Raw genomic sequence first — 21,461 nt, 5'->3', positions numbered from 1 at the left:
TTTGGCAAACTCCCTTTGGAACGTGAATCATTTTAATCAGGCAGTGAGCTAAACAGCTCTGGCGGAACGGGACAGGGCTGAGGACACACAGGTAACCAAATAAGCGAGTGGAGAACGAGCACAGCTGACCAAACGCTGGTTATGTTTGGGTTAATGTTTAGCCTCAGGACGGCCAGCTCATGGCCCTGCAGCCGTTTGTCTCGGCTGAGCAGCCTGAGAGGTCCTCCGCTCTCCAGGAGCCACTCGTCTAAAATGGTGAGTGCTGCGATGACAGCCGGCCCTTTAACATTCCCATTCAAAAGCATGTTGTATACGCTCTATATGAAAGTTAGACTCTTATAACGACGTTTGCTCATTAGATAAACCAGGCACTGATTGAGACGAAAACCGTTAGCGACAGCCGCATTGAGCTCGTGCGATGAGAAAAGCTGACGTTTAAAGAAATAATGAAAATGTTAAGTGAGAACTTTTTTAATTGACTTCCGTTTAAATTACGTTTTTTTCCACACGTTTGCTGCTACTTGGTGTGTATTAATTCGAATTTAGCAAGTTAGAAATTATAAGCAAGTTTGGTATGTTCACTTATTTATTTTTTAATGAAAAAGGCAAAAACCGAAGAGTGACAAAAAACATGAATACCTGACCAGTCAGGCTGACTGTAACTAAAATAAAAACTGAGCACCAGCTTGTTTAAGCTAGCGTTGGTAGGTTTCTGATCTTTAGTAAAAACACTGCCGCCTTTCGGACGCAGCACAAATAGCATCCAGGTATCTGCGTCAGCGTTATCTAAAAGTAAAGGCACAGCTTGAGAGCAGTGGTCTCACATTTGCAGTAAAGGGTTAATAAGCACATTGAATTATATACCAACAGATTATCAAAAAAATTAAACCCAAGAACCACAATTGATAATGGAAATAGCCAGTTTGAATGCACCGGTTTGAATGGTGCAAAAAGATATGTCGATAAATGGGGATTCCTTGTTGTCTACAGTCGTCAGACTCCCATTGGCTCTCCCCTGCAGACCGGGACCAGCTGGTGATGGAGCTCAGGGCCACAGGGTGGATGGAAGTGGAGGATCGCGATGCTATCTTTAAGGAGCTGCACTTTAAAACCTTTAATCAGGTTTGTGTATTTGTGTTACATCTGACTTATTTATAGCAAATGTTGGACCTCTGAGGTTATTTAGGTTTTTCTTTTGGTCACTTTCATAAAACATTTCACATAAGCACTGTAATTTATATATAGGCTGGTCATAGAAGATCATCCACTTATTGCAGGGTTGGTAGTCTGAACTTTCTCCTGTTCAAGTGAAGTGTCCACAGGGAAAACTCAAATCCCATGATGCAGCTCTGCCACATGGGTTTCTGTGAATGGTTAAATGAATGGTATGATTCTACAACACTGTCCCTTTAACATTTGCAAACACTATGTATAAATACATACAAAGTAGTAGGTCATTGTTTTAGGTGGAAGCAGTGTTGATGTGACTCAGCAGTTGCTGCAACTATTGGAAGATGAGGAGATGTTCACAGAGATGAACACACTGCTATTAAAGCATCAGATGTCGCAGAAAATATTTGCTCATTGAAATGTCTGGTGAGACTTTGATTGAAGCTACAAATGCAAATAAAATGTTTGATAGGTATATCTTAACTCTGAGATAATACTCTCAGTCAACGCAGTTATCATAATTACATTAGCCACACATCACCCGCACACAGACAGGAGCTAATGTCTGCTTTGGTAGTTGAACATTTTGATGCCAGGCAGCCAGTAAAGGTTGTGGTGAAGAAGCTGTTGTTAGTTTTTGTTGTAGTGGAAAGCTGTTGGTCTTCAGCTAGATGTTGTTGTACTTTGATTGAAGGTATGTTTGACGAGAATTAGGACGGACACTACGGACACTACTGACATCATTGCATCAGACATATTCAGTCAGTACTCAGTAGTTTGATATCCAGCTTTAATCAGATGTGGATAGTTCAGGCTCTGGACATTGCTTCTGAGACATGTGCCCTATACATAAAATCTGTGCATCGTTTGCTTGTTATTAACGGGAACTCTTTCTGATGCTTCTCAAATCCACCCAAAGACAATATGTAGGTAATATTTCAATCAGAAACATCCATTCATCCACACATCGATCCTCTATACTCGCATCATCCTGTTCCAGGTTGTGGGAGGCTGGAGCCTTTCCCAGCTGACCCAGCGAGAGCAACCTGGACAGTCCAGTTACTGCAGATAAAAGGACAAGCATGCACACTCAGACCTACAGCCAATTTAGAATCACAACTTACCTTTTATGTGTGTGTTCGGACTGTGGATGGAAATCAGAGCAGCTGGAGAAAACCCACAAAGGCACAGAGAGAACATTCAAACTGAACTCAGAACAGCCCAATCTGACCAGCAAGTTCGATCAAATAACCTTCTTGCAGGGCTTCAGTGCGAACGGCAGCATAACCATACAGCTAGATCAGACAGGAATAAATAAGATACATGTTAAATCAGGAGAGCCATATGCACCATTTAAAAACTGCACTTTAAGGAATGCTTTGGATTGCTTTTCATTCCATGTTATGGTGATGCATTGCATGAAATTGTAAAAACCTAGAAACAAAGAAACAAGAATCATTAGCATGAATTGCACCAGAAGTTATAGTAATTCTGGGCTTCATGTATAGTAATAATGGGCCTCATGCAAGAACATTTTCGTATTTTTATTCTAAATTTCTCACTTTTTTTCGTACGAAGGTCTCGTACGAACACGCCACGTCAGATTCAACAAACGCTCTTAACTTTGAAAAAAGTGAACGACCTGCGTAAATGATGAATGCCACCCGTGCGTATTTAAGTGCACGTGCACAGTAAATTTGCATACTCCACATCCTAAATAATACCATATACGACTGCGCTTCCTCTCTCCTGTACCAGGAAGTGTTGAGTGTTGAGTCATGAGAATGGCATCAAGGCGCAAAAAGAACAACTTTAGGGGCTCTGAGACTGAAGTTCTGCTTTCAGAGATCCAAAAAGGAAAATCTGTCATTTTTAGCAGTGTCAGCAGTGGAATTACGGGACCTGCTAAAGCGAAGAAATGGGAAGCAATTAGGAGTGGTGTTAATTCTGTGTCACCTGTAGTTCGTAATGTCACCGAAATAAAGAAGAAAAGGTTTGATATAAAAAATGGCTTTAAAAAAACCCAAAAATGTCTCTCCATGGCCAGGCGCTCGATGACGGCAACTAAAGCCGTGCAATCAGTTGTTGCCTCATCATGATGGCACTTTGTTTGGGTGGTCCATGAGGGGGCATGGGTGCTTCAATGCGTATATGTTTGTAGTCTATTGCTCTGATTATGTTTGGCAGTCCAGCCAAGGCATGAAAGTCCCTCTTGATTTGTACATGTTGGACAGCGGTGTGTGGGAATTTGATGTACCATGGGTGATAAACTGATGAGAGTTTTGATGACCAAGGGGAGCGCATGACTCACAGAGGACTGGGACACCCCCGATCTGTCTCCAATCTCCCTCTGAAAAGTTCCAGTGGCCAAAAATCCAAGGGTGGTGAGGACCTGGACGTGTGGTGGAATTGGGTTTGATCGGCGTGTTTCTCTCTGGAGTTTGAGCTCTAGCAAGCTGCATATTTGCAGCAGCACAGTCCTTGGCAATCTAAATCGTGATGTCAGCCATTCGTCTGTCTCATCAAGAATATCTACACGGTCTCTTCCAAGAGCCTGACGGCATCCAAAAGTAGAAAGTCAGCCGCCGGTTACACTTCCCATTGACCTTGTCAAAGGTCAGAGTCAAATTAACCTTCAATTAGTGCATAATTTAACTCAAACAGAATAATGTCAGCATCATTATGGGGTATAATGGATATATTTATTTATGTTTGCTTCAAAGTAATTAAATATACAATCCATTAGTCAAGCAAACTTGATTCGAATAACAGCGGACTATTTTACGAAACTCCTACGACAGGTGTGGATGACTCGTAAATTCTGTTCGTTCCTGAAAGAAAACGTAAAATACGAATAGATTGTTGAATGTGCAAATTCTCTTAAATCACTCGTACGCATGATTTAAGAACAAATCTGTTCGTACGAACGGTTGTTGCATGAGGCCCATTGATAATACCAGCTTGAACTATGTTTTTTTATAACAAGGCTCTAAACTCAAGAATTAGCCTACTGTGCTTTTCCAGATCATTTGAATGTATCTCACAGCCTTCCCCTGTAAGTAGAACTTGCTTCGGTGTCATTGTGATTCTCAAAACATAAGAAGTCCTTAAACACAGAGAGTTATGAATGTGTGTGGCCTGTTGTTAAAGTTGTGTGATATGATTTAAAGCTCCAGAAAAAAACTAGTGAGTGAACCTTCAGATTAGATTATTCACCCACAGATATGTACTCCATGTAGCGGCCCACTTGGATTAATCACACAAAATGCTTTAATTCTCTCCTTATTTTGACACCGTGAAAACTATAAAATGGACACAAAAAATACAAATGCCATAGCACCATATTTCACAGATAATGCATAGAACCATGTTTACATTTTAAGCTTAAATGAATAATTAATTAATTCATTACTTAAGTAATTCATTTTTGTAATTCATTGGAGTAATTCATTTTTGCATGAAATTAACCTTTTAAGCTGTTATGAGTTACAGCTCTAATTGAAAATAATATAATAATGACTATTTCCTTTTGTCCAATCCAATTTTATTTATAAAGCACTTTACAACAACATCAGTTGACCAAAGTGCTGTACAAAAAGAAATAAAATACAAAGAAAAACAAAGAAAATTTAAAAGAATAAAATACAAGAATAAATTAAAAGGCACAAAACAGCAATATAAATTTAAAACAATAATAATACTAAAAATAGCAATTTCACATTTCAACATCTCACATCGTGTCAAAAGCCAGGGAGAAGAGATACGTTTTAAGATGAGATTTAAAAACAGACAGAGAGGAAGCCTGTCTGACGTGGAAAGGCAGATTGTTCCACAGGTTAGGAGCCGCCACAGCAAAGGCACGGTCACCTCTGAGCTTGCTTTGTTTTTGGTAGACTCAGGAGCAGCTGATCAGCTGACCTGAGACAGCGGGAGGGTTTATAGGGCTGTAGCAGCTCAGAGAGGTAGGCTGGTGCGAGACCATTGAGGGATTTAAAAGTAAATAAAAGAATTTTAAAACTGCTCCTAAAATGTACGGGCAGCCAGTGAAGTGAAGCTAAAATGGGGGAAATATGCTCATATTTACGTGTGCCAGTTAAAAGACGTGCGGCAGCATTTTGCATTTTGTCTCAAATGAATTAAATCACTCGTTTTGACGAATACTGTACACCATTTGTCTCCTCCTACCTCCTTCTGCTTCCAAGGGCACTAAGTTTGAGCTCAGTCTGCTAGCAGCCAGTCTTTGCATGTGACACAAAACACGGAGCGAAGCACAATAAAATACCTTTCACAAGTTTCAACACAGAATGTGATAAGTAATTAATGTGTTCTCATGTTTTTACCAACTCTGGACCAACGTGCACTTGTCGTTATGATGAGACGGAAGCAGAAAGTCTAGCGTCAGCAATAAGAGGAAGTAGCAGTAGAAGAGCGGTGCTCTTCAAAATAAAAGCACAAAATGTAGAGCGACAGAACTCCATCATTTACCATAAACAAAATTAGGTGCCATTTACACTACATTCTTAGCGTTTTTGTTGCCAGAAGTCCTTCATCAGGCTCTACCTTGTCTCTACTGCAAATAGCCTTACAAATATTTTTTATTTTTTATTTATCCACTTGAGTGAAGTAAACTGCAATGTCTCATGGCCACTTAGCGGACTTCCTTTAATCCTGTCGTTAGTTGTTTTAGCCGCTAAAGCAGTCTGTTTTTACACTTCCCCGTGTTTGAAGTCAGAGGGCGAGCGCCGACCTTCCCCATCTGTACCTCCCAGCTCTAAAGACTCTCCTCTTACCCCAACACGTCAGGCTGCATTACTCAGAGACAAGCCAGGCAACCAGTTGGCAGCAATTAGGGTTTTGATCAGAATGATTTCCTTCACAAACAATCAAATTGGTTAAAATGTCTCATCTGGTTCACAAACCACTAACAGCCTCATCATTCCCTTTGGTAGATGGGCTTAGCTCTCTTTTTTTCTTTCTTTCTTTCTTGCTTGTTGCATTTCTTGTCGCCTCCTTTCCCTATCGCTGCCTTTCACTCTTTGTCTCTCATTCCTATTCTGTACCCCGTGTTATTGGGAAATGAGCTCATGTTGTTCCAATTTTACATGTTGGCTACTCTCTGTCTGTCTCTCTGCTCCTCTTTTTCACTCTCTTTTATTCTCTCTCCAGACACCCCACCAATTCTCTGATGTATTTTCACAAACTCTCTAGCTCGTTTTTCATGCTTGTACTTAAAGGGCTTTTACTGAAGGGGAGTGGAGATGAGGAGTGACATGCTGGCTGATTTCCATTTGCCACTTATCTACAAGTGATGGGCTTGAAGAAATCGAATCCCCAAGAGTTTATAATGAGAATAACAAATCCACCATCTGTGTGTAGGAACACTTCCTCCTATGTACTCTAGGGGGCGGTAGAGTTGTACCCATTACTGTCTGTAAACCCACTGCAGCAGTCTGAGGTAAAGCTGAGCTGCAAATTAAGTTAAAAGGAATATGACTGCTGCACTTGCTTTTTTTTTTAGTTTATTTTTCATTGATTACAGTGAATGGAAAGTGTTATGATGTCATTACAAGGTCAGTCATCTATCGGCGGCTTGTGTGTACACAATCTGTTGTTTGTGGCAGTAGTCTTGAGAAGTTACGGCGAGTGATTATTTTTTTTTTTTTTCCTTGTCAAGTTGAGAGTATTTAATCAGGTCTGAGAGGTGGAATCCTCTATTTAAAGTCATTTTGGTTAGTGCGAATCCCTGCAATCACATGTGGAAACATCTCTGCATGTGCTTGTCTTTAATACCGTAAATTCTGGTTTGAATTGTGTGTATTTTTAAGTTGCAGTCACTGATGTTGTTTATGCACAAAGCTTTATGCTGTGTATGTTTACAGATGACCATCTGCTAAACATTTTGGTGGATGAGGCTGAAACATTCATGCGACACAAGTGAAAAGAGTAGCCTTAAGAGGAGGCATGTAAAGGAGAGGTGAGCTGTGCATGCTCAACTGCTGTGGTATGTTAGCTGAGGTTGACAATGATGGCATTCCTTCTTTCGCCACAAATATTTAGTCGTGCAACAATGAAAACATCTTTCAAAAGCTGCGTTTTTAAGATGGAAAAATGGCCAGTTATTATTTCCAGTCTAACTAGCAAAGTCAATAAATCTTGTCTTAACTAAAGGAGGGCAACTTGTAAATTCAACGTTCTTTACTGAAAAATACAGTTTAATGAATATATTTCTGATATTCAAAAGACTTTTTAATTTGAGTTAATTCACTCATTGATTAACAAATTAATTGACAATGAAAACTTAGCTTTATCCTTATTTCTGCTCCTTGTCAATATGTTTACCTAATTAATTTAGGTGAGCTAGTGCTAAACATTACTTAAAAGGCTGAGTTTAAATTTACAACAGCTCAGTTACTGTACAATACATAATATATGAAACATGATGTCATACCAAACCAGTTTATTGTGTATTAGCACTGTGCACATGAATATTTCATAATAAAATCATATTAAAATGATATCAACAGTAGAGAATGTAAGATTTAATAGAATTAATGGTTTGATTGGATACTTTTCTAAATTCAGCAATAGAGTTTATTATTTTCCATCCAACATTTACATCAGTCATTCCCTACATGTAGTTAGGCTGTGTTTCTTCATTCATATTCACGTATATAGTGCCAACATTATACTTGCACACTTTACATACTTGGTAGAACGCTGATGTTGTGGTTAGTATCCTCACCTCACAGAAAGAAGGTTCTCAGCTTGAATTTGTGTGGAGTTTGCATTTTCTCTGTGTGCCTGCGTGGGTTTTTTCCTAGTTCTCCACTTGAATGTTAGGTTAACTGTTGATTGTAAATTGACCATTGGTATGTGAGCATGTGTGGTTGTTTGTCTACTGAGTGAGCTCAGCGATGGACTGTTGACCTGTCCAGACTGTACCCTGCCTCTTGCCCTATGACAGTTTGGATATTCTACAGCTTCCTCAGGACCCTTAGCATTATAAAGCAGGTATAGAAAATGGATGGATGGATTTGACATACTCGTTCCTTAATGCAGTTTGCAAAAAATAAAATAAAATATTGCAAGAGAAGCTGTTGCTGAAGCCCCAGTTCACCACAGACAATAACTGCATTACAAACAGCACAGAACACGAGAGAAGTGCAGTGTTCCTCTGCTCTATTTGCTCCGTTCTTGGAGGCTGATCATCCCCTCCCCTCATTTTATATTCAGTTGGGGCCTCCCTCTCCTCCAAATCTCCTTCAAGCCTCTGCCTCTCGTTAAGGGCCTTGGTCTGCTTGTGTTGAATAAGTTGTCCTACAACTAAAACTGAGCCCCTGTGTAAACCGAACTCTGAGCCATCCTTCTCCTGCTTCGTCCACACACACAGTATGAATGCAGGGTAATGCTGCGTGTACACCAAGAGCGACCTACGCTACCTGGTAGCTGTGCAGCACCCCCGCGAAAAAAAACATGAGAAAAGAGAGGGTAGGGACACAAATAAACGTGTTGTTATTTACAATTTGTTATACAAGATATACATCACGTTACAAATTATGTAAAACTACATTAGGTACACCTGAGAAGAGCAGGAATAGCAGAGGCAGCTGTGAAAAATAAACTAAATTCGAAATAAAATCCGAAATAATCCAAAATAAAACTTAATTGCAGTGAGAAAGGTATGCATTACTACACTATTGTATTGAAGCACTCGACACGGCATTGCAACAGTCTCAGGATTAAACGACTATTGTTTGGATAGGAACCAAAGTTTACACGTCTGTTTCCGCGAACCCCGCGGATTGTCGGACCCCTACAATCTGTGGACTGTCATTGGTTTTCGCCGAACCGCGTCATAGCTCATTACCATAAAGTTAGCTTGAGTTTAATCGCTGGAATCCGCTCTGTTAGCTCAGTTCTCTTCGCCACTGGCGAATCCGCTCTGGTTGCCCAGTTAGCTCACCCTCCATAGAGAAATAATGATTTCCGGTGCTCAGGTAGCGTAGGTCGCTCTTGGTGTACACGCAGCATTAGACTGACGGCTTATTGTGCTGACAGTGACGCTTGTTTGGCATCCAACCTATGAAGCAGGTCCACCTCTTATGGATAATCAGTTTTATATTCCCACAATCAATCAATCAATCAATCAATCAATCAATCAATTTTTTTTTTCTGAGTGCGCTCTGTGTTTAATTCAATGAGTATGTTTTAACTGCTGCGCTCCTAACAGATCTTAGTTAGTGTTTTGGTGTTCCTGTATGACAAATATATTTGGGAGAAAAAATAAAGTAGATATTCTTCTGAATTTTTCCAAATGATCCAGATATTTGATAGCTCGCAAAACTGCCAGCTAAATCATGTGCACCTTGGTATGTTCACATTTGTATACATTCTAACCCCTACACAAGTGTTCCGACCATATCCCTTTCTCAGAGTTAGAGGCCAGTTAATCGGCTCAGCGGTGTTCAGTTCCCATCTCCGTCTCCAAAATGGAAGTCTCCCTGGGAACTAGAAGCAGCCTGCATTCATCTCATTCTGTGAAAATGGCTGGAGGGTGTGGCACCCAAGTTGGAGTTGGTTAGATAATCTACCTATCAGACCACGGGTAAGCTAAGATGGCCCTGACGTCTGCTGCCTTTTGACGAGACCAGTGTCTTTTTAAGCCCTTGCTGGTAACCCTGCGTTTAATGAGGGGTTTGAAAGTTGGCCTTAACCCTATGCCTAAGCATTACATGACACTTGTTACATAAATAGGAGCTGACATGCGTGAAGAGTTGTTACACATGATGTTAGTCACTAAATGTGTGTTCACAATGTGGCAGAATGCATTTCCTCTTTATTAGAGTTCAAAAGTGAATCTCTTTGTGTTTCTCAACTGTAAGAATGTTAATTTGAGAAGATTAATACTGCTGATGTTTCACATGGCCAGCAAAGTCCTGCCTACTACATGAAAGAGCTTTAGACTTGGAAGTCTTGCCTCATCATTATTTGATACGTTGCTTTAAATTACATGTCAGTTTAGCGGGCAGCCTTGCCCAGCCAGCTGGAAGCTTTTGAAGAGCTGTTAGGGAAAGAAGAGAAATGAGACATAAGAGGCGTGGTCATCATCATGATCATGACAATCACCACAACCACTACCATTCAAATTATGTTGTTCTTGCTTTTCGCTGCAGAGCAGCGAAGGTTTTCTAGGAGGCTAACACCAATGTGGGAGATGATGGGCCTCGCAGGGTAATCATCGGGTAGTTGTGGTGGTGTGTAATGGAGGAAAACGGCTTGTCTTCATGTGTTTGCATATGCTGGTGAAGTTTGCATGCGTGCGTTTGTACATGCCTACAGTGTGAATGTGTCTGTCAGAGGCTAACAAGAGTAGGCACAATCTGCATGCACTTAGTCCTGGCAAGGCAGAGCAGGCATTTCTAAGCCCTTGGACCGCGCGGCGGTGGAAAGCAGATCTGTAAATAACAGACACATGTGTTTGAAACTGAGTCCTGTATTTCAGCCCACAGCTGCATTGAGAGCGAGAACACCACGTCGCTCCAACATCAAATTGTCTCATCTAGTGTTGTATGACAATCATGCTGTAATAGCACAAAATGGCAACTCAAAAGCCGGTGTGTGGTGGGGGGAAAGGGGCATACCGGGGCTCTGCTGTCGGGTGTTTCTGATTATTTCAGATGGGGGGCCTGTGTAATGTCATGTCAAATTATCTGACTCTGACAGCTACAGCTTGTTGGGCCTGTTGGAGACAACGGCTGGCTGAAAGGATGGATAGCCGATTGGCTGTCTGACCTGTTGGCTTCAAGAAGTGTTGCTCATACAATACAAATCGGGTAAACAAAGCAGTTTGAGAAGGAGAGCCCTTGACCTTTCCTGACACATTGAATGGGAGTGTAGGGGTGGTTTTATTTTCTTTTTGGCCCAAGTGGAGGGTGTTGAGATGACCCACAGGTGACAGATGGGCGTAGCGCTGCCACTTTGCCTGCATTGTGTTCTGCTGCTATGCTTACTGCCCCGAGGCACCACCACCTATGAGCAAAGGCTGATGTAGGGCATGATTTCACTGGGATTTTTAGGGATTAAGTTTTTTTTTTTTTTTGCAGATATTAAACTTAAATTCATTTGTAGTCAGAGATCACTGCTTTCCGTGCCGCTTCCCTCCTGAAACATGAGTTCTTTTCTCAGGATTTGTGTTACTCAACTGTCAACTTATGTTTCATGTTTCTTTCTGCTACAAATTGCATTTTACTCTGTGAGACTCAGGTGAGACACTTCTCATGATAAAAACAGTGGAGCGCAGCAGTCATAAGTTTGGAAAATAAATTAAAGCTCTGGTTGGCGTTTATGCACTGTTAATTCAACAGACTCAAAGCGGATATACAATGTACTTTTATTTGTGTACTAATACATCATTCTTCCTATTTATTGGCTAACTTGATCTTGTCATAAGATGGCTTTGGAAGAAAATCTACTTCTTGCAATCAAACTAAGTTGAAGTGACCAGTTATTGGCCCAGTCTAGAAGCTGCCAAGTCTAGAAATCTATGAAAACATGTACAGATGTGATGGTGATGTTTGCAGCTGCAGCCCTGTTGTAATGTTAGTAAGTATACTCTGTTATTGTGATGTTGATGTCTATTGTTGTGACCCAGTTGGCAAACATGAAGCGTTAAAGATAATTGTTCCTGCATTGGAGAAGAAAAAACACCTGTTCGTCGCACATGTTTGTCTCTACCAGGAATAAAGTTAACCATTTGCCTATTAATGTCACATGATGTATTAATGTTTTGTAGACTAGCATCAACAAATTGGATCAACATGTGGAGCTAGTTGGTGAATCAAACTCTTGCCAAAGCCATTCAGAGACAGAGATAAAAACCCTTTTCCAACGAGACAAGCTGTCAGTGTACACCTTTGTCCTTCTTTTAATGAAGAAACACTTAATTCAAGTACCATAACATAGATCATATAAGCATCTACTCTTACCTTTTTAGGAGTCAGCATTGTTCACTTGTCACACAAAAAACCCCCCCAAAAACTTGCATGTTGCTGCTGTCATAAAAGGCTTTTTCGTAGACAACTTCATGTTGTCTACAAATGAACCTTCCTCAGAATTCAGCTATCATACAAAGTAAGCTTAAAGGGAATGTTTGTTTCTTTTAAATGACCAAGAGCTACATCAGTCTCTACAGGCCTCAGTTAGCATGTTAAATGTTAAAGTTAATGACAGTACAATTAGAAAGAGACTGAACAAGTCTGGCTTGTTTTGAATGGATGCCTGGAGAAAGCTTCTTTTCTCTTAAAAGAACATAGCAGAATGGCTTTGGACAGGATCTGGTGCACAGCACATTTGGAGAAAACCAAACACAGCCTATCAGCACAAACGCCTCATACCAACTGTCAAGAATGGTGGTTTTTATTTTTATTTTTTTTAAATCTAACTGCTAATACTTAGCCAAAATTGGGTCATTTCTATGACTGATATTAGCTGTGTCCCACACGTTTATAATTCATCATTAAAGGAGTAGGTGTGTAAGGACACAAACATTGCATTATTTTCTTTTTTGACGTGTACTTGCTGTTTTGCCAGCACAGAATTCATCTTTTTTTTTCGCTGTTTTTAAGTCGCTATTCTAATACTTGGGGGTGGAGTTTGCTGACATCGGAAACTTGTACCTAAATTGTAGCATGAATAGGATCACATGTGCATCTGCAAAGTCCCACTCCATCCATAAATCGTGAAGTAGCATTAACGTGGGGGAAACAAGCATCAGTCAAATCTTAGGCCGAAAGGTCCAGTATGTAGATGGACTACAGCACTGAGCATCTAGATATTCATAGCCTACGTCTGAGCCAGTTTGGAGTGAGGATGAATTTTTGTTCCATAACAGAGTCCAGGGTAGAAGGTGAGTTTTGGAAAAAGCACTGTGCTTTGTAATGGAACAACATGCAGGATCCTTCAAGTGTTAACACTGAATCATTTTATCTGTCACTCTGTGTTCTCCAGCAGCAGATTAGACTGAGCTCAGTCCTGAGAGAGGAGACATGTTTGGACAACACCTGACATGACAGGCTGCTCAACCATCTCCATTAGAGCCAATGAACACTGAGAAAAAGCAGACCGCCTTGCTCCCTAAATTGGTGCCTCTGGGGTCAAGATGCAGGAATATGTCAATTACTTAAATTGATCAGGAGACCGTTTCCTTGATAACCAATTTGATCAAGCTGCCGATCGTGTTACATGCATAGCGCTGCACGGGAACCAAACAGGCCGTCTTAGAACATGGCTACACTGCACTAAAAAGACGAAACGCAATTTCCTTTGTGAAAGTAATTGTATTTCGTCATGTCAGGTGGTGGATGGGGCCGCAGCAGCGGCTGTAAACAATGGTATTTCAGTTGATTTAATTAGGGAGAGAGGAAGCATTTAGGGGCTTAATTGAGATTGCAGTGGGAAATTGCTCTGAAATGGGTCTACCTGATTTTTTTTCTTTTTCTTTTTCTTCCCCCCCCCTCTTCTCCCAACCAGTATGACGAGGATTTCACTCTCCTCTTTGTAGATAATTAGAATTATCGTAATCACTACCTGGATGGCCCGTGATTGGAGAAAGCCACATGCCTAACCTGAAATATGACGAGTATTTACGTTTGCCTGACTGTGTGTGTGTATGCTTTCATGTCCTGGTGTTGGTTTGGAAGTGTGCACACATACATTTAGGAGTGTTTCTAAATGCACAGAAGCCTTTTTGTGCTTCTCCTTGCCTCAGATGGCAGCATTGCTCTTTGTACAGTGTATATTTGTGCTGACATATTTTATTTATGTATTTATTTATTGTTTTTACATCTGAAAACTAACCTTTTAACACAAGGTTCATCAAGACTATTATAGAGATGCAACAATCAATAAATTTATCTTAAAAAAAGTTCAAAATTCACTTTTAAGAAAACGCTTCTTTGGTTCAGCCTCTACAATGTGAATAGTTTCAGGTTTCTTCAGTCCTCTCTGGTTCGAAAGTCAAATTAATGCTGCAACACACAGTGGGTCTACATGGTGAGATTAATTTGATTATAGCTATAGTTGGATTATGCTCCTTATTTGAGCAAGGGCAATTATCCAAGTATATATGGCGGTGAGTAAATGGAATCATTGGCACAAACGTGTCATACCCCCGTACGATAGGTGGCGCTGTACCCATTTCAACTATTGCTAATAGAGCCACTTCCGGTTGACCACTTCACCACCAACAACAACAACAAAAGCCGCATTCGGACTGTAGGAACCTTTGGCAGTTCCTATAACCTTTTAAGGAACGGGGCCGTTTTCTCCCGCATTCGTACATACAGGAACTCGGGACAATTTCCCTCAGTTCCTATAACCATTTCAGCTCCTTCTCCTCAGCTGGGTCTTTTCTGGGTTCTATAGGAACACATCTGACGGAGGTGTTTGGTGGTTGGTAGCTCCGCCACTTGTCATGTTGTCACGGCTGAAATGTTTCCTCATACGACACAGACACAACCGGCGTGTGTTTAATAAGTTAAACCGACACATGGTCTCCTTTGTCTGCGGCGCTCTGCTCTCCTTCCTTCATGAAACCAAGAAGTATGGCCTGCGCTCCATCCTTCGTCTCCTGACTCTCTCTGTGAGCTCTTCCAGCCTCCATGTTAGACGCCCGATGTGATCGTCCATGATTAATATCACCATTATGCAGACCATGAACACGGTGGCCTCCCCGCTCTCCATGTTATGACCAGCATCAGAACCAGGGACCTAAAAAGACTCAACAACCTGATAAAGAAGGCTGGTTCTGTTCTGAGGACGAATGTGGAACCTCTGGAGACAATAATGCAAAGAAGGATTTTGCATAAAATCAAGAGAATTATGGACAACCCTGAACATCCTCTCCATGAGACTGTTATAGGAAAACAGAGTCTCTTCAGTCAAAGGCTTCTTCAGTTTGGATGCAAAACGGACCGCTACAGGAAATCTTTCCTGCCCACAGCCATCAGCATCTATAATAACTCCTTGATTTAATTGAGCTACATCAACATTTAATTTCCCTCTGGGATAAATAAAGTATTTTTGAATTTTGAATTTGAAATGAATTGAATGTTAGCTTCTTGGTGGTATTTTTTTCTTCTCTCCTTACTTTTCGCGGGTTTTGTTTTGTTGTTGACTGTGGCGCTAAAGTAACACGTCACTGTCGCAGACGGTTGCGTCGCATCAGTACCGACCTGGTCCCGACTCATGTGCGAATGCAAACTGAAACAGTTCCGCTGGGGAAGGGCAGTTATCAGAACGGAATTCGAGGAGGACTGTTCTTAGAATGGCGTTCTTAGAACGGCTCTGTCCGAATACGGCTAATCTCAGGCATTCGATAAAGATGGCGAACAAAGAGCAAAATGAAGCTACGTCCCTCTACATTTCGTTTGTGATGAACTGCTTATTACACAAACGCGATGCACAACAGCGCATTTTCCAACGCTTTGCTTGTTTCTTTCAGATAGCGGCGACAACAACAGTAATATCGTCTCCTTTGACTTCCGGGTCACGACCCTGGGAAAAAATCTCGCAAAATCCAATTCACCACGTGCTTCACCGTCTATCTCCCCGTTATCTCGGGGTCTTAATCCCACTGCGAGTAACCCAATCCGGTCCAATTTTTTGTCAAACTAAGGTGTATACATGAACTTAATAACTCAGTCTTATTGAAACTTAGCCATTAATCGGATTCTTTGAATGTTTTAATTATTTCATAAAATATTTTAATTAGAGCAGCTAGTATTCGTGCTTTGCATTTTTATGATCAGTCACTGCTGAGACCAGAGAACTACATAAAAATAACCAGATTTTTATGTCTTCTGAAACTGGATTTGACTTTAAATCCTATTCAAAACCTGTTTGTGAAAGTTAACGATAATAACATAATAATCCTGTTGCAAGGAGATAAATGTTTCCAGGTGTATTTAGCAACTTTCTTAGCAACTTTCTGTGTAAATGCAAATGATAATATTGTTGAAGTCTTCAGAGATTAATTTATATGAGTGATACATTAACACTTGTTTCTCTTTGCACAATGTACTTTGTACTTTTACGCTGTGAATTATATCGTCTAGCATTTTTTTTTAAATCTCCACTTATATTGAGGTTAGATTAGACAAAAAGTTTGTAAAAGAATAGCAGGAAAAAATATTCTTATTGTTTTTGATAGAAACTTTTTCTTCCCTCTACAGGCATTTGGCTTCATGTCACGGGTGGCTCTGCAGGCAGAGAAGATGAACCATCACCCGGAGTGGTTTAATGTGTATAGTAAGGTAATGGGTATCTCTAAATGATAGCTCAAATCCCACTGTGTAATAGAGTTTAAAGAGTTATTTACAGTGCTTCATTCATTTAGTATCAACTACAGATGTACTAACGTGTGGAATCAGATTGTTTTATTCCAGCTGGTTGTTTGAAATACTGCTGTATTAACAATCCTGGTTTGGTTGGTTTGTAACAAATTATAGACACAATCAACCCTGGATAAAGTCAGATTTTTTTCATGTCAAACAGTCATTGCTGGTCTTTAGGAGCTCTTCACTCAAAGCCTGAAACACACTCCATTTGTCAGGGTGAGAAAAAAAAAACAACAGCTTCACGCTATAATCCCATCGTTTTGCCATGTGAAAACTTTTGCAAATATCAGCACTCGCACACACACTCTTAAAACTCTCTCTGCCTCAAGAGTAAAGGAGTGGTTGATATGACAAAGCCAGTCCGTGAAAATCTCTCAGCATTAGGCTATAGCCACTGAGTTACTGTGTGGTGGACCAGGCCTCTCTGAGAGGAATGCTGCTCCTAATCCACTCTTTATTAAAGTGGCTGCAGAACAGTGCTGCAGGTCTCTGAGCCCCCACAGCACTTTCCACCAGACACTTACACACAAATCCCACACTAACTTAAGTTCAGCCCCGACAACATAGTTGCTGTTTACGGAGCTGCTGCTAATATTCTCTAAAATTCAATCACATTCTGCTCTGTTTTCTTGGCTGTCTTTAGACATGTTTACAAGCTTTCTCTGCAGGGTGTAACCTCATTGGTTGAGTCAAACATCAGCTGGTGGAGGCAACAAACCTTAGATACTCATTTTTTTTTATTTTTTACAAATAACAGGACATTATCTTTCTGTGTGCATTGCAGGTGTAAAGAAAGAGGATTTTGTGAAATATGATTGAGTTTGTGGTTTAAGGGGGGAGTTGTGTGCTGGCAATGTTATGTGGCATCAACAGCCAGGCTCAGTGTGTTTGTGTGGGCAGTTTCCTCAAGTCTCTTCACAGAAACCAAAACCAAAACTTGTACTTGCTGGTCGGCGAACCACATCATAACTGGAGGCACAGCACTGCCCTCTCCAATGATTTTCGCTTGTCAATCAACAACAAAGGAAGGGGCACAGATAGCCATAACACTAAAGTGAAATTTAGATTTTTTCAGTGTGTGTAATAGTCTCTGCTGTCTCAGGACAGGCTGACAGCGTAATCATTGTCAATTGGTAGGCACATCAATACCACTAATAACAAACTGCATTGTTGTTGTGTCCTTTCTGTTCATGGGATTCACTTAAACTCTGTTTATAGAAGCAAACTGGTCTGAATGTGACAGTTGACGTTAATATGTGGCTGCCCTTTCTTCACATTCTGGTATGGTGTATTGAATTGAATTGTCCTAATGCTTTCTGCTGGCTGATTAGTACATTTCTCATTTACAAATGCTGTAAGCAGACCCACCGCAGGTGTAGTTTGCTGTTGTGTTGTTGCACAGTATTCATGCCTAAACTTGGTAGTTGAGTTTGAAAACTACCAGCTTTCTCTGCAAATGTAGGGCCACTCAGAGAATGCCACATAAAACACACTATGTCTCTTTTTTTTTGCAGTATCTTTACATTGTTAACCACGCAAATCTTTCACATTGGGAGGAGACGGTCTTTGAATCGTTCTACATGACATTCCTGGTCCTGTCTTCATCAGAAATGTGGGGCTACAGCTGCAGTGCAGAGGGTCTCAGTGATTTTTATTTTTTTTTTATTTTTAAAAATTAACCAATACTTCTATGAGGCGAGCAAGAGTGACAGGAACCAAATACAAGTGATATCTCTGGCCACCCTGCTATACGGTGATGAGAAGATCCTTCTGTTTTCAAGTTGCACTGGTGTGCCTAGTTTCTATTTGCTCGCACTGTCTCTAAAAATGGTGGCAAAATACAATTAAATTATTAGATTGGAGCCCTGTGGCTGCTGCCAATTTTAAAGCTTGCGTTGTAATGAGTGACTCGCGCTGAACAGTTAGAAATAACAGAAAGTCAACCTCCAGTAAATCAAGAACTGTATTTCAGTTACCCGATCTTGCTCCTCCTAACTAGTGCATCTTACTGTAGCTCATTGCTGATAAATTATTACCAACTCTGCAGTGAGAAAGCAGAGACAACATTGTAACTTTGCACAGTGAAAAACGTTTAAATGCCTTGAAAGTACGTTAAGGAATCCATCCATCGATCCATTTTCATCGACTTTTCCAAAGTCGCATTGTGGGAGCCAACAGATCCAGGAGGGAAACCCAGACATCACTCTCCCCAGCGACACTCTCCAGCTTCTCCTTGGGGAAGCTGAGGTGTTCACAGGCCAGAAGGGACATATAATTCCACCAGCGAGTCATGAGCCTCAGGCCTCCTCCCAGAAGGACGTGCCCGGAAAACCTCAAATGGAAGGCGACCAGGAGGGATCCTAACTAGATGCCCTAACCACCTCAGCTGACTCCTTTCGTTATGGAGTTCAGCCACCCTGCGAAGGAAACCCATTTCAGCTGCTCGTATCCGCAATCTTGTTCTCTCAGTCACTACCCAGATCTTGTGGGGTTTTTAAAAAAAAAAATTATTAATTTATTTTCATTGCATTGTGACTGAAAAAAATGTATGTATGTCTTTACAGGTCCAGATTACATTGACTACACACAACTGTGGAGGACTGTCTAAACGGGACATCAAAATGGCCAAGTTTATTGACAAAATTGCACTTTCCATGTAATGTTTTGTCTTCAATCTGAAACTTTAATCCAGTTTTTCTAATTTTCTTAATTTCAGTTCCTGCTCTCTGAAATAATTATTTCAGATGTGCACAATATGCATCTTTTTTTGTCTAAAATAATTAAATAAAGTGAAGTTTTTTTTTTAATTGTATTTTTGTACAGCATACTTTCTACAAGATTTCTGTGAAAATAAAACTGATTTCGTTTGACGCTGTTGCCTCTGTACTGACGGTGTAAAAAAACCTTCCTCCATGTTTGATTTCATTGCCATCAGAAAGATAGGTTTCACTTCTTTGTGTTGCTGTTTTCCCCTTTTTCTGCAGTTTTTTTTCTTTTCTTTTTTTCTTATTAGATGGTATTAAAAGTTGAGTAAAATACTCCTCAGTGTTCTGTCCAGTACATTCTAGTGATCTGGAGGATACTTTTTCTGCAGTGAGTCCCGCACTGGGACATATGTTCTCATTTTGGCTCTGGAGAGTGAAGCAAAACAAGGAAAGAGGTCAAAGTCAGTAGTAGGGGGATTTACTTGATTTACAATTTGTTAAGGCATGAGTCAGATAGAGCTCCTGTGTTTTGCTGACTGGATTGCCAGTAGAAAAAGATCAGCAAATAAGATGAGTGTAAGACCACAACTGTTAAATCAGGAGAAAGACTGTGTCATAAATGGCCTTTCTCTGAGTCCTTTGAGTCATAATTCACACATGATGCTTTTTTTTGTGATGCAAATCTGTCTCTCCAAATGGGGAATAATTAAGATCATTAGTCTTTCCTGATTTCATTTATGTGTAAGAAGCCTCCTAAATTAACATTTTTCATTACAAGCCACCTTTCGCTACAGCAATCTCCATCAGATGTTTCCTGCAGCTGAGATTTGTGTGGCTTGCAAGATGAAAGGGGTGATGGGCCAGTCCCCTCTACAAATCTTTCAGTTCATCAGTATTTATGGCATGCCTTCATTGATCAGCCCACTTGAGGTTATGCCTTGGCATTTCAGTTGGTCTATAGTGAGGACTCTGATCTGCTGTTTCCTAAACAAGATTTTCCTCTTACCTCAACCACTCTATTGTTGATTTATCACTATCTAGCTTTAGTGCATCCAAGCTCTCCTCAACTTCAGGTTATGGTGCCATGACACATGCCCGTAAAAATATTTGATGAGATTCTGTTTATTGTTCCCTCAACAACTTAAATGCATCCAGACCCCGATGCAGAAAAGCAGCCCCAAACCATGATGCTCCCTCCACTGTGCTTCACAATTCCGATGATTTAGGGTTGCCGTCTCTTTTATCCTCAGGTTTAGTGTAATCTTTCAACAGGAAATTTCAGAAAGGTTCAAATACATCCAGATGTTTTTTGCAGCAATGTGTGTTCTTTTAGTAAACTTTTTAGTTTACTGAAACCCGTAACTTCCTTTATATCTTTAGGGATTACAAATAAAAGTTTTAATTGAGTCTTTGCGGAACAGTCCCTCTAACAGAGAATATTGACCGCAGTGAATTCCTGGAGTATTGAACAGCCAGGTCTTTAGAAAAAAATCTGTCGTCCTTTCCCAGCTTTGTTTAACTTCATAGTGTAAAAGTTGACACTAAAGACTGTTCAGACCAACTTCTGATTATAGACAACCTTGTTAGAGACCAGGCTTTGCCGGCCTTTATTATATGGAGGTAAGATAATTGATACCACCCTCATGTTTTCATGTATGGACTCTTGGCCAGCAGTTTGTTTGCTTAGTTTTGAGCAGAGATTGGAAGCATCTGGAAACATCCAGCATAGCTGTCCAGATGTTACAAAATCAACCTACAAGAAACTCCTGAACTCGCCAATTACCAAATTGTATGATATGTTTAACCTGTACAAAAACTAAAATATAAAAAGTTACTGCACCAGTTAAACAAATACTTTAATTCTACATTGAAGACTCTTGCCTCTTTTAATTTCTGTTTCTCATTAGCTTAACAAGACTCCAAACAATTGGAGTCTGTTGCACATAACCCTGATTTTGATAACAAATGTGAAGTGGGTGCAATGAAACAAACCAGCAAACTCTTAGGATGAGAGAGTTTAGACACAAAACTGGTTTGTTGCATCAGTTTTCACAAGCTTTCTACAAATAGCTATAATTAACTGCTTTATGGGTGTACAGTTGGATATTTGTTTGTTGCGTTTATCTCTTTTGTCACACGATGAGGACACGCGACAAGTAAGCTGATTCCTGTCCAACTAGTGCCAGAGTTT

General features: G+C 40.4%; 1 protein-coding gene across 1 annotated transcript; it reads left to right on the top strand.

Moving 5' to 3' along the window:
* The first annotated feature begins 45 nt into the window (after positions 1-45).
* Positions 46-19,603, top strand: LOC142401276 (pterin-4-alpha-carbinolamine dehydratase 2). The gene is made up of 4 exons (XM_075486629.1): positions 46-255; positions 991-1,122; positions 16,401-16,481; positions 19,130-19,603. Exons 1-4 carry the CDS (start codon positions 142-144, stop codon positions 19,223-19,225), a joined length of 423 nt encoding a protein of 140 aa, XP_075342744.1. The 5' UTR covers positions 46-141; the 3' UTR covers positions 19,226-19,603.
* Positions 19,604-21,461: the final 1,858 nt, after the last annotated feature.

Source organism: Odontesthes bonariensis, chromosome 16, assembly GCF_027942865.1.
Source record: "Odontesthes bonariensis isolate fOdoBon6 chromosome 16, fOdoBon6.hap1, whole genome shotgun sequence".
Classification (NCBI taxonomy): domain Eukaryota; kingdom Metazoa; phylum Chordata; class Actinopteri; order Atheriniformes; family Atherinopsidae; genus Odontesthes; species Odontesthes bonariensis.
Note: the sequence above shows the minus strand (reverse complement) of the source record. Positions and strands in the feature narration are given on the sequence as shown.